The sequence below is a fragment of the Chrysochloris asiatica genome, unplaced genomic scaffold (assembly GCF_000296735.1).
Source record: "Chrysochloris asiatica unplaced genomic scaffold, ChrAsi1.0 scaffold00097, whole genome shotgun sequence".
Taxonomy (NCBI): Eukaryota; Metazoa; Chordata; class Mammalia; order Afrosoricida; family Chrysochloridae; genus Chrysochloris; species Chrysochloris asiatica.
Window position 1 is genome coordinate 9,615,222 of NW_006408615.1, and position 13,651 is coordinate 9,628,872.

The 13,651-nt window shown below is 52.2% G+C and overlaps 1 protein-coding gene across 1 annotated transcript in view; it reads left to right on the forward strand.

The window, feature by feature from the left end:
• NFAM1 (NFAT activating protein with ITAM motif 1) overlaps positions 1–4,456 on the forward strand; it is a 28,205-nt gene extending 23,749 nt beyond the window's left edge. The window contains exons 6-7 of the mRNA XM_006866911.1: positions 4,105–4,161; positions 4,280–4,456. Coding sequence (XP_006866973.1) covers positions 4,105–4,161; positions 4,280–4,456 — 234 coding nt within the window. The remainder of the gene's footprint in view (positions 1–4,104; positions 4,162–4,279) is intronic.
• The last annotated feature ends 9,195 nt before the right edge of the window (positions 4,457–13,651 follow it).

Below are 13,651 nucleotides of genomic sequence, written 5' to 3' on the forward strand. Positions count from 1 at the left end.
AAAAAAAAAAGTCAAAGGCTATCATTATAATTGTAGATTTGTCAACTTTGTCTCTTAATTCTGAGAATTTCTATTTTTCATTCATGTGGAAAATGCTCATGATATATTGCAACATGAAAAGAAAGAAAACAATGCTTTTCCAATTTGTCAAAAGGAAAAAGCCTAAACTATTACGAGTGTATTACACAGACTGCTAGTCAAAGTCTAGTTACATCTTCTGCTTGCTGGTTCTGATACTTAAACTGAGTCTTGATTCCATAATCTGTAAGACAGGACAGGATGTACATATACAGTTTAGAAACATCCTATGATCACTTCCATCTTAAAATCCTTAGCTGGAGTCCATCTCTTCCTTCAGCGAATTGTCATTTCTTAGACTCCAACTCCGTCGGAGTTGGCAAAACTTCCTGGTCTTTAATTTCTCCTTCCCCTTTCCTTTCTGATGGCGCAGTGGTGCACAGTGATTGAAGTATCCAGCTGTTAACTGAAAGGTCAACAACTTGAGCACACCATCTAAACAACAACAACAATCCACTCCATGGGAGAAAAATAAGGCTGTCAACTGTGTAAAGACATACAGCCTTGGAAACAATGGGGCCGTTCCACACTGTCCCACAGAGTAACTGTACATCAGAACCCACTCATTGGCATTGGGTTTGGGTTTTAGCTATTGGTGATCTTTTCAGGTGGTTATTGACCATTTGAATATTTTCTTCAGTGAAATGTCTGCAGAAGTCCTTTGCCAATTTTTTAAAAAATGGATTGTTAGGTTTTAGAACTTATTTTATATAATTTAGATATCAGACTCTTATGGGAATACAGCTTCATGAAATTTTCTCCCGGTCTGTAGGAGTCCTTGTCACCCTTCGGATACAGTCTTTTGATGAACAACAGTATTTCATTTTTATCTATTTTGCCTTGTGCTGTTCATGCTTTTAGTGCCGTTATCTAATATATATATATATATGTGTGTGTGTGTGTGTGTGTGTGTGTGTGTGTATGTGTGTATGTGTGTGTTATGTGCCATGGAGTTGGTTCCAACTCATAGCAACCCTGTAAATCTTTATGGGAGCAGAAAGCCTCCTCTTTCTCCAACGGAACAGCTGGTAGTTTTGAACTGCTGACTTTGCGGCCCACAGCCCAATTCGTAACCACTACGCTACCAAAGCTCCTTGCCATTATCTAATAGGTTATTGCTAATAACTAGCTTCCATAGCTTCACCCCTATCTACATTTTCTTCTATGATTTCTACAGTTTCAGTTTTCATGGTTAGGTCCTTGATCCATTCTGAATTGTGTGTGTGTGTGTGTGTGTGTGTGTGTGTATGGTGTGACGCTCCCCCATTTCCTATCCACCAGCAAATCTTGTTTCAACCCCCATGCAGGATCTGACACCTTCTCCACTCTCTGTTTCTTACCTGTAGTCCTATAAGTGACCCCTAATCATCAGCCTGTCTTTATCCTCACCCCCACAGTTGGTTCTCTAGCCGGCAGCAGCCAGAGTGACTCTGTTAAGCCATGGACAGGTCATACCCCTGTCTACCCAAAGCCCTTGCTCAGTGTAGGTCCTTTGGAAACAGGCACTAGAATGGGATTAAATGCACCATGATTTTATTAGGGAAATTGTCTATGAGAGAGAATGCAGAAAGGGTTGGAGAAACCTGGGAGAGCTGGGATGCAGGCCTAAGCCAGAGTGAAGGAGAGAGGTGAGGCAGGTGGGGAAATAGCTGAACTGTCTCATAGTCTAAGGAAGGTCCAGCCAGGCAGCTGGGAGTCCCTGAACCTAAGTTGGTCAGCACAGAAGCCTTGGGTGTCTCAGGACCAGGAGGTCTGTCACGGTGTCCTTGCATGGTCAGCCACTGGCAGGCCACAGCCCATGAGGATTGTTGTTGTTGATGTTAAGTGCCGTCGAGTCGATTCCAACCCATAGCGACCCTGTATAGGGTTTCCAAGGAGCAGTTGGTGAACTTGAACCACTGATGTTGCAGTTCAAATGACTTTGCAGTCTGACGCATTAGGCCACAGGGCCACCCCAGGACTCCTGTACTCTCCCTTCATTTCCCTCCTTTAGCCACACTGGTCTCCTTGCTGCTCCTTGAACATACTGGGCAAGCTCAGCTGCAGGGCCTTTGCACTGCCTATCCCTGCCACCTGAGACTGTCTTTCCTATGCTGCCTAGAAGGCCTTTTTCTTACTTTCCACATTCAGATGGGAACTTCCCAGGAGGACCCTTCCAACTTCTCCACCACCCCACCCACTCTGTCTGCCATCTCTATCTCTCCAAGGCCTTTGGAGCTACTTTCTACTTTCATTATGTTGCTTGCCTTGTGCCCCACCCCACTGCACTAACCCATTGCCTGACAGACAATGTTGCTTAAGAGTTGGATGTTGCTTAAGAGTTGGATGACCATGCAGGTGATTGGTGGATAGTTCTTATCATCCAGGCTGTCAGGGGCTTCATGGTAAATGTGAGCATTCGCCTGGGCTCTGGCATTCTCCCTGGCAGTGTGTTTAGACACCTGTCTTCACTCTGTTCCCAGCCAGTCTGGTCCAGTGCCCACATTCTTGCTCTCAGCCCCAATCCTTCTTGCTCTTCACTGCAGTTAAAGGGGGGTCTTTCTCATCCCTGTGTCTGATGCTGCAGTTTTCCACGCAAACACTTTCTATGAGTGCCCATTGATGTCCCCTTAGCCTTCATTGAATGCCTGTCTCCACCTTGCCTCTCTGATTCAGGTCACTGCAGACTGGAGTCCACCGTTGCTGTCCGTTCTCTGGTGCCCTCGGCCTAGAGCTAGGCGCTCCTTCTCCATGGGGGGTCTCCCAGCTCATGCTAGTGTCTTTATGAACACCTTACCCCAGAGTGCATCATACAACTCTACTCACAGGTACCCCAGATGTGAGGGTATATCGTGTTAGCAAAGTCACTAGGGCTGGACATTCCAGGGTGACAGAAGTCCAGGACCCTTAGGTCTGCACCAAGGCTAGGCAGGGCTGTGACTTCCGTCCGTTCTCATCTGCCCACCTGGAGAAAGGTCTTGGTCCTGATTGCAGACCTCTGCCAGGCTGGTTGGTGACCATTCTGGGTCAGCTGATTCTAGCCTGGGGCCAGTTTCACTGGACAGTGGGAGGGCAATAGACCGTAGAGGGAACAGGCCTCAGACCTTAGACAAATACCTCAGCCCAGTCCATTCCAAACCAGCCCAGCTCAGGCCAGCCCAGTCCCGCCCAGTCCAGCCCAGCCCAGTTCACCCCCAGGCTCAGTCCAGCCCCACAGAGAGCGCATCCAGAAGCCTGGACATTTTGCATTCACACACTGAGTTAGGCAGCCCCTCCCACCACTGAGGAGGCCACGAGGGCTTGGTCTAGTGCCTCTCAGAGGGTCCTATGGACAAGTCTGCACCCTGCATCTCAGTCTAGAAATGAAGGTCACACCTTGAATACAAATTTGACTCCACAGGTCAGGATCTGCCACCACTTCATTCAGCAGTTGCTAATTAGTGGGAACTAGCAACCGCAAAGCCTCCCTGCCCTCCCATCCCAACTCAGTGCTGTCTGCGGGGGGGTCAGAGCCCTGAGGCTATATGGGCTGCCCTGCTCTTCTCTGTCTCTCCTGGCTGCAGGCTGCCCAGGCGCTGGGAGTCCAATCTTGGCCCTGCAACCAAGAACTGTGTGGTCTTAGACGCCTCTGGGCCTCTCTGGGCTACTTTGTGCAGGATGGGCAGCCAGCGGGAGCTGGACATGAGGGAGAAGGGAGGGGCTCTTATCCTATCCCGCGACCCCAGATGCCCACCAAGGAACCATTCCCCTTTCCCTCTGTGACCGGGCATGTCCTGCCCAGTGGTCTCTCAGAGGACCTGTGACTGCAGGTGTGGCTACAGAGGGTGGTCAGCACAGGGCTCTGAGGAACAGACCCCACTCCTGTGTGCTAGGCTCTTGGGAGCAGGCAGGGCTAGTGTTCACCGGGCATGAATAGGGCAGGTCACGGCAGTCCCTGAGGTCTTCCTCCACGAAATGGAACTCCTCCTTGGAATGACCCTGCTCCCCTCCGACCCAGAGGTAGGTCAGGAAAGTCTTCCTCCAAGACCCACCTTCCTTCTGCCTCAGAGACCCCCTGAGCTGATCCCCAGACTGCCGCACCATCCCCTGTCTGATGCCCTTGATGTGAGGGTCTCCCAAGCGCCAAATGGTTGATTACATGGGTTTTCATGCCCGGCTGCCTCTGGGCGCCTCCCTCCCTCCTCCCCTTCCTCCTGTCTCTGAGCACCACCTGTCTCTCCAGCCTCCAACCCCTGCCTGCCTGTTGCCGGGGAAACTGCCTCCTTGGCAACCAGCCCGCATCCATATGATGTACACAAGGAAGGAGGTTCCTGCCTCTTGCTCAGGCTGGCAGTGGGCTCTGCTCTGGCAGCCCCCCGACATGGGACCCCGAGCCCAGCAGGATCTAGGCTGTGCCTGAAAAGAGGGGAGGGAGGCACCGGACTTTCTTGATGATGGCCAGACCCTGTGTACAGTATCTCGTTTAATCCTGCATTGAGTCTGCAAGGTAGATGTGGTGATTCCCATTCAACAGATGAGGAGACTGAGCACAGAGAGGTTAAAGGGGGTGTCCATGACTGGTAAGCATCAGAGCTGAGAATTGAGCAATTGTCTAACTCCACCTGTTTGTTTTTCCCCTACCATCTGGTGACCTCTGCTCTGGCCAAGAGTGAGTGTGCCCCCGGGACACCCCCATGAGAGTGAGGAGCCTCTCCCACAGTCCATTTGCGTTTAGTGTTGAGCGTAACTGTAGGTGCAGGGACCCATAGACAAACCAGGAGCTCCTGTCTGGAGGGGAGGTTACTGGGAAGTGGGGACTGACATGAACCTGTGCCTCGCCTCCCGCCCCCACCCCACCGGGGCCCACCAGTTCACTCAGGCTTCCTGGAGAAGACTGGGGGGCAGGGTGATGGGAACTCAAGACTGAAGTCTGGGCACCTCAGGAGTGCTGGCTGCAGCAGGTGAAAGGAAGGTGACAGGGAGTGGGAGGTAGCCTGTTCAGAGACCAGACCTGGACTCCGGAACCCCTAGTGTGATTCCACTGGCCAAAGACAAGACAGAAGATGTGTGACCCCGGGGGTGCCAAGGTCATTCCTGACTGCCAGCTGGGCTGGGCATCTGTGGTGGCCTGGGGTATATGGATGGACGGGCATGACCCTCACAGAAGCAGGGGCTTTGAACCAGGGGAATGAGGGGCATGCCAGGAGGGCATCCTATTGGATCTGTGGCCGCAGGTGTCATGGCTGGGGGTTGCTGTGGGCCTGGGGACAGGCAGGGATGGTGGATGAAGGCCCGGGCCCTTCCTCTTACCAGCCCAGATACAGCCCAATGGGGCAGGTATAGACACTGCAGGAGGCCCTGGAGGTGGTGGGAGGGAAGTGTCAGGGTCACAGAGATGAAACTGGCACTGTGTAAGGTGGCGAGGGGGCAGGGTGACCCTGGGAGAGGCAGGTGTGACTGGCATGAAGGGGGAGATGACTCCTCAAAGCATGAGGTCCAGGACTCTGCCTGTCCTTAGGCTCCTGTGGGGTGGGAGGCCCAGCAACCAAGACCCAGGAACTGTCCCCTGTACCACAGCTCAACAAAGCCCCTGCTGTGTCTCCCACAGGCCCTGCAGCGCCGCAAAACCGAGGTCTACTCCGTGATGGAAAGTCAGTTCAACAATGACCTCTCCTCGAGGAGTCCTCTCTCCCAGGTACACGGGGTGGACAGCAAGCATCAAGCCTGACTCCTCCACAGATCCCTTCAGAGCCTCAATTTCTGTATCTGTGAAGTGGGAGTTACAGAGAACCATGGGTGTAATCTACTTGCTGTTGAGTTGATTCCTTTCTTTAAGGCACCTAGGTCAGCAGCTAAGAATACAGGCAGCTGGATTGTTGTTGTTGTTGTTGTTAGGTGCCATCGAATCTGTACTGACCCATAGTGACCTTATGCACAACAGAACGAAACACTGCCCAATCCTGGGCCAACCTCACTACTGTTGCCATGCTTGAATCCATCGATGCTGCCACTTGGCCAATCCATCTCGTTGGGGGGTCTTTACTCTTTTTCTCTGACCCTCCACCTTACCAAACATGATATCCTTCTCCAGCGACTGGTCCCTCCTGACAATATGTCCAAAGTATGAGAGACAAAGTTTGGCCATCATGGCCTCTAAGGAGCACTCTGGCTGCACTTCTTCCAACACAGATCTGTTGGTTCTTTTGACAGCCCATGGCACTTTCAATAGTCTCCTCCAACACCACAACTCAAATGCATCAATTCTTCTACGATCCTCCTTATTCACTGTCCAGCTTTCGCATCCATAGGAGGTTATTGAAAACACCATGGCCTGGGTCAGGCGTACCTTAGTCCTCAGCTGGATTGGTGGATTTGAATCCCTGTCTCACCACTTCCCGGCAGGGCAGCCTTGGGCAAGTTACCTTACCTCTGTGTTGTTTCTCCTTATCAGTAAACTGAATAGCCCATCCATATAACCTTGGATTTGCCATGAGGATTGGGCACTGTGCTGACAACAGGCACCCCAGAAGTATGAGAAGATGTAACTACCACCGGGCACAGTACACCGGTTGTGTTTGGGGCTGGCCTAATGTTGGAAGCTGAGCTGGTGTCAACTTGACTGGCTGAGTCAGGGCTGCAGTGGGGACAAGACTCAATTGTGTCACTTAAACCTTGGCTTCCTCATCCTCTCAATGGGCAAGAGATGTTTCCTGGCAACACCGGCCAGTCTTCCTTCAGATGTTTCAGATTACATATGAAGTCTATGCCAGAGTTTGAATGCCACCAAGTGCAAAGTTTTCTTAAGTCAGAACAGGAGCCCATGCCTGCTGCAGGGCCCACCGGGGGTGGGGGGGTGGAGGTGGGGGAGGGGTGAGGGACCTGGTGTGTGGCCTCCCTTGGCCCAGGCTGACACTGTTACCTCTCCCCTTTGCAAAGCCCCTTCTAGACTCAGCTGGAAGTTGGGCTTCCCTGCTTGGGGACACTGACGATGTCTAGGCCATCTCAAGTGGCAGGGGGTGCTGGACTGGAGGGACAGGTTGCCCCTGCCTTCTTGAACCTTGGGGACACAAAGATGATACCCACAGCCTGGTGTGAGGGAGCAGACCAGAGTGGGGCATGGAGGCTTCACACTGCAGGACAAGTAGTAGGAGCCAGGGAGCAGGTGGGCGAGGGGTTTCCAGGCAGAGGGAAACCCTGAGGCAGGCCAGGGAAGTCTGTGTGCCTGAGGGACCAGAGAACCGGAGTAAGGACAGAACAATGGCAGAAGATATTGGCAAGGTGACAAGAGCTGGGGACCGAGCTTTACACGCAGGACTTTCTGCTTGCCTCTGACTATCACCGAATCAATGTGCAAGTTCATCCTCTATGGCTTACAGTTTTGTTTTTCTTTGTTTTTCTCCAGGAGGGAAAACACAGAGCTGAGGATGAAGGTGACTTTGCCATGGTTTATGAAAATCTCTAGCGAATGCCAGGTCTTGCCCTGGGTCAGAGGCACTGGGGCAGCCCATCCCTGCAAAGGACTGGATCAGTGCCAGCCAGAAGACCCCAGGGGCGCCCTATGGCCTCACCCCACATCCAAGCCCCTTCCTGCTTGGCCTGCCCAATCTCCCACGTTCTGCACTCCGGCCACACCCACAGCCTGGTCTGCCTCCTCATGCCTTCTCCCAGGCTGGTGGTCCCTCTGTCACTGGGCAGAGCTGGATTCACTCTCTGAGGACCTGCCTGAACACCACATCTTCCTGGACCTTCCAAACCCGCAGACACCTCATACGGTATCCTATTGCTCTCTTGGCTCCAGCCTGCACCCTGTTTGGTGTGTCCCATCTTCAAGGGCAGCCTGTGGTCAGTGCTGTGAGCCCGGAGAAGTCTGTGAATAAACCAGTGACTACGCAGATGGACCGCCCTGTCACTGCCCCTCAGGTGTAAGCGGGGCATAGACATTGGGTTTCAGCACCAGAAACAAGGTGGGGACTGAGACAGGTGCGGAGGCAGATCTGGGGGCATGAAGGTCACCTAGTGGTGGTGGCTGGGCTGGGGCCCGGCAGCAGGGAGGGTCTGACATCACTGGTGAGGGAGGAGGCTCTGGTGTATTCCTTTCCTGGATCAGCTGTAACAAGATACCACAATGTGGTGGCTATAGACAGTAGAAATGGATTGTCACAGTCTGGGGGCTGGAAGTTGGAAGTCACAGTGTCCGCAGGGCCCTGCCACCACTGGAGGCTCTTGTCTCTTCCAGCTTCGGGTGGTCCCTAGCCTTCGTTGGTTTGCAGATGTATTGTCACACGGCTGTCTCCCCATGTGTGGCTCCCCCTCTTTAATAAGGACACTCAGATCGGATGAGGGCCCAGCATGACTTCTGCTAAACTTAACTGATAGCATTTTTGAAGACCTTATTGCCAAACAAAGTCACATTCATAGGTACTAGGGGCTAAGACTCCAGCAAATCTTTGAGAGGATAAGATTTAATCTCTAACACTTAGACATCTGTTTTGGGGGGACTGGCTAAAGTAGGCAGGAGAAAGATGAGGCTGTCTACTCCCATAAAGATTTTGTCTCAGAAACCCTTTATAGGGTTGGAGTCACTCAATGGTAGTGGATTTGGTGGAAGAAGGACTAAATGGACTGATGCCCTCCTGTCTCCCAACAAGGACCCCATGGTGGTCTCTCAGCCTGACCCCCTTTACTTACTGTGCTTCCTCTCAGACCTCCTCCCTCTCTCAAATCCTCGGCTTCTTCTCCTTCGACCCCAAGACCCAACTGCCCAGGACCCCCTCCAGAAGACCATCCTAAAGCACCCTGGACAGAGCAGCCGGTGCCCACCTGGCCTAGTGTGGTCCCAGCTCTCTGAGGTCGCCTCTCCCCCATGACTTCTAGTTGCATAGCTTGAGCCTCTCCAGGTAGACAGAGGGTTCCCTCGGTGTTGGGGACTCAGGACAGTGAGTCCTTTGAGCCTAGAGCTGAGTCATTCTATAGCTGTGACCACTCACATGCCCAGTCATGGTACCCTAGCCATCGGAGCTGTAACCGGAAATCATTTCACAGCCAGAGGAGCTATGAGCAGGATCATCCAGGCTCTCTGGAACCATCTGGAACGTTCCTCACCACTCCACTTCTCTGCTTCGCCAGGTTTCTCATTTGTAAAATAGGCAGGTTAGTGCTCCTTCCTTGGACTGCCGTAGTACCCAAACCCCAATTGTGCCCAGGGAGCATGAGGAGCTAAAGTGCAGGCCCCAAACCTGCCCCCCCCCCCCCCCCACCTCACAACTGCTCCTGGGCATCACCAGCAGCTCGGCACTTTGGGTCCCTCTCTGCCGGGACAGAAGGGCTGGGGAGGGCAGCAGGCATGGCACACCAAACCTCAGAAACTCTGGTGCCTCTGCTTAGACAGTGCGGGCCTCCCGGGGTCTGCTGTTCAAACAGTGCTGGGCCTCCCTGCTAGGTCTGGGCCCAAACTGAGCAGCCAGCAGGGCCCTGAGAGAGATGACGAGACCATGTGTAGAGGAGGCTCTGCCTCCCACAGAGCTGTGCCTCACTTCTGCAAGGGGACAGTACCAGACAGGGTCAGGGACACACACAGCCCCTGCCACCCCCACTTCCTAGCCTGTCTTCAGTCCTGACCACTGTCCCCTCCCTTCTTCCCAGAGGAATCAGCCCCGGGGGAGTGAGGGGAACCTGGAAGGGTTGCACCAACGCCCCCCACCCCCCACTGAAACAAGCATCTCTCTCCTCCAGGTCTCCCAGTAGCAGCCCAGCCTCCACAGTCCCCACAACCCCCCACCCCCCACCCCCATAAAACCTGGGCTGGGTCACATCCCTCCCATATTCAGAACTTCCCACAGTTCCTCTCACTAGAAACAAAACTCCAACTCCTTCCTTTGGGCCCTCACCATGGCGTCTCCTGACACAGATGTTTGCAGCATGCTGGCCTGGCCTGGGGTGGGTGGTGGGCAACGAGGGGGTCTGAGGTGAGCAGGAGAGAGACTGAGAGGAAGGACTATGGGGTTGGGAGAAGGCAGGACCTTCAGAGGGGCTTTGACACAAGTGGGGTGGAGGGAAGATGTTGTAGGGCCCCCAGTGTGCAGCAAGGAGACCCTGTTCTCCAGCACCTGGGGCTGAGCGTTGAAGGCAGGGGCTGGGGTGGCAGTTGAGGGGTGTCGCCTCAATCTAGGCTGGAGTCTGACTGAAGGATGGAGGTGAACCAAGAGGAAACAAAAAGGTAGAAGGGCGATAGGTAACCCCCTCAGAGGGCAGATGGTGTGCTTACTTCAGGACTCCGAATCAGGAAGAGGCCAACTGACCACCCTGGGCAGCTGGAACCCCCCGTTTGCCTCTTTCACCAAGGATGGCAAGGTGGGCACTCTGGGGCTGGGCTGCCAGAGCAGGAGAAGGGTGGATGGCAGTAGGGGCGACACATAGCTGAGAGAGCTGGGAGAGGGTGCAGGGGAGGGGACTAGGATCTGAAGGTAGCTGGTAATGGTCCTGAGCTAAACTCAGAGCCAGCAGGGAGGTCCCAGCAAGCCTGTGAGGGACAGTTCTCAGCACCACCTGCTCTAATATTCCACCCCAGAGGGACAGACATACATCTCAGGGGCTTAGTAGACACTTCTCTCAGCCTGACCAGGCATTTCTTGGTAGAACCTGCGCTGCCCTCCAAGGCCAGGCCCGGTAACGCTGTTCAGGGCACCTGAAACATTTAAACTACCTTTGACACTGCAGGATAAGCATTGGACTGCTAACCGCAAGATCGAGAGTTCAAATCCACCAGCCCCTCCTCAGAAACCCAATGTAAGGTCACTATGACTTGGAATCTACTTGACAGCACTTAACAACAACAAAGGAACCCTGGACGCATGGTGGGTTGTGAGTTGGACTGCTAACTGCAAGGTCAGCAGTTTGAATCCAGCTGTTCCACAGGAGAAAGATGAGGCTTTCTGCTCCCATAAAAGATTTACCACCTCAGAAACCCTGCACAGGGTCACTGTGTGTTGGAATTGACTTGCCAATGGGTTTTATTTGGGTTTCAGATTCTTCACCTTAAGGGTCCCTGGTGGCACAATGGGTTAAGCATCGGGCTGCTAACTCCAAGGTCAATGGTTCAAATCCACCAACTGCTCTGAGGGAGAAAAATGAATCTGTCATCTTCCGTAAAGATCGACAGTCTCAGAAACTATGAAACAGTTCTACTCTGCCCCACAGGGTTGTTATGAAGGGGAATTGACTCGATGGCAGTGTTTTGGGTTGGGGTAATTCTATCCTCTCAGGAACCCCTGGGTGATGCAAACAGTTAAGCAGTCAGTCACTTTCCAAAAGGTTGGCAGTTGAAATCTACCCAGAGGCACCTCAGAAGAAAGGCCTGGCAGGCAATGTTTCTGAAAGGTCGTGACCTTGAAAGCACTATGGAGTCTGCTCTGTGCACATGGAGGCGCCAGGAGTTGGAAACCAGTCCACAGCCACTGGCTTGGGGTTTGATTCTGTCCCTTTAGGCATGTTTCAGTGTCTTGCCCTCCCTTCTGTCCCTGCTCCACCTGGCACTTGCTTGACAAGAGCATTTCTGGAAACTGAGGCTGGGAGCATGAAGAGGGTGTGGGAAGTGGTGGCCCCTACTCAGCAAAATTTTCCAGAGGATTCTGCACAGGAGAGTCTCCATGGGAACATATGCCGGTTACACACCGAACCTCAATGGGGCTGGGAGGCTCTGGCCAGCCACCAACCCAGGACCTTGGTTTGGTGGTCTTGGCCGGATGGAGACCATGGCCGAGCTCTGGCTAACCTGAAATCAACTTACAGGCAAAATCAGCTTTTTTTTTTTTTTTTTTACAACCTTCTACTTTAAAGGCCACACTCGTTCTGAGGACGCCTCTGGGATTTCAGGAATGGATTTTTATGTAGTTCAATCATTTTTTCTTGGCAGACAGCTCATCTAGGAGAAGGGCTTGTGGCCTTGGCTCAGCTGGGCTGGCTGAGGGGCATGGCTCTGTCTCTCGGTGTGCCGGGGGGGGGACCACTTGTTCACCTAAGGGGCTTCTTTAACCCCTAAATCCAAGTTCCAAATCCACACGAAGGACACCTTTTTAGGCATCTTCTTTGACCCCTCCCCCCCACCTCCCATTTGGTGTATTAGCATACGGTTTTGCGTATCTAAGCTGGTGACGCAGGCATATTATGGTGGTGGTGTTGAGTGGGGTTTCTAAGGAGCGGCTAGTGGTTTGAACTGCCAACCTTGTGCTTGCCCCACAGCACCATACCAGGCGGTGTGGTATCTATTATGGTAGAACATTTCAACTATGTTGTTGTTGCTGTAAGTGCTGTTGAGTTGGTCCCAACTCAAAGCAACCCTGTATCAGGTTTCCAAGAAGCAGCTAGGGAGTTTGAACCACCAACCTTGCTATTCAAACTGGCCTTTCAGTCCAAGTTATTAGCCTAAAGCGCCACATTAGGACTACAGAGAAGTGAAAAACCCATCCTCCTCCTCTTTTTAAAATATTCATCATGTTTATAACTGTTTTAATAGTTTTAAATTAAGCATTTCAAACATTTTTGTGTCTAACTCAGTAACATTAATGATATCCACCCTATCATGAATTATGATGTTGGTGAAGAATACTGACTATACCACAGAAGAAAGAACAAATCTGTCGTGGAAGAAGTATAGTCAGAATGTTCCTTAGAAGCCACGGTGGTAAGTCCTCATATCATGTACTTTAGACATGTTCTCGGAGGGGCCCAGTCACTGGAGAAAAACAATAGGTTCCATTATAACAATGATTGTGAGGCCAGTGCAGGACTGGGTGGTGTTTTGTTCTGTTGAACACAGGGTAACTATGCGTCAGAACTGACTTGATGGCACTTCACAACCACACAGAGCAACATTCACCCAGATCTGCTTTCAAAATTTTTCCATCACCCTTAACAAAAACTCCTTACCCCTTAAGCAACACTTCCCCAATTTCCACTTCCCATCTGCCCCAGTAATAACCACTAATGAACTTTGATCTCGACACATTTTTGTGAAATTCCCTGTCACCCCCCCCCCAACCCGGTGTCTCCAACCCCCACCCCTACAAAACAATGACTACTGCATCACTTGGGTGAGTTTTCTTCCAGGCTCTTTCAACTGCATCCACACATGTATCTGCAAACACCAACAATGCGTGGTGTTCGCGGGGTTCCAGAAAGCTCAAATGGGTCTATTCTGTAGGTGGCTTTGTACTGACTTTGTTCACGCAGCCCCCCTGTGGTAGGGGTCTATCAGAGACAGCACACAGTAACCGCCACATTCTGATGACAGCAAAGGATCCCACAGATGAGACTGGCCCTAATTACATCAGGTGTGGCTGTTGCCAGTTGCTGTCAAATGGATTCCTACTAGTTACTCCGGGTGTGTGTGTGGAGGGGGGTGGGGGGGAGAGAACTGAGCTCCACTGGGTTTTCAAGAGTCTGACCTTTCCGAAACACGTCTTCAGGTCTGTGTCCTGAGGTGCCTCTGGATATGCATGAATTACAAACCTTTCGACTAGTTAAGGAGTTAACCATTCACGTGCCCTAGCGGCCTCTCCCATTTGCGGTTTCTCGGACTCACAGGGGACATCTTTGTGCATGTCCCCTTAGATGCGTG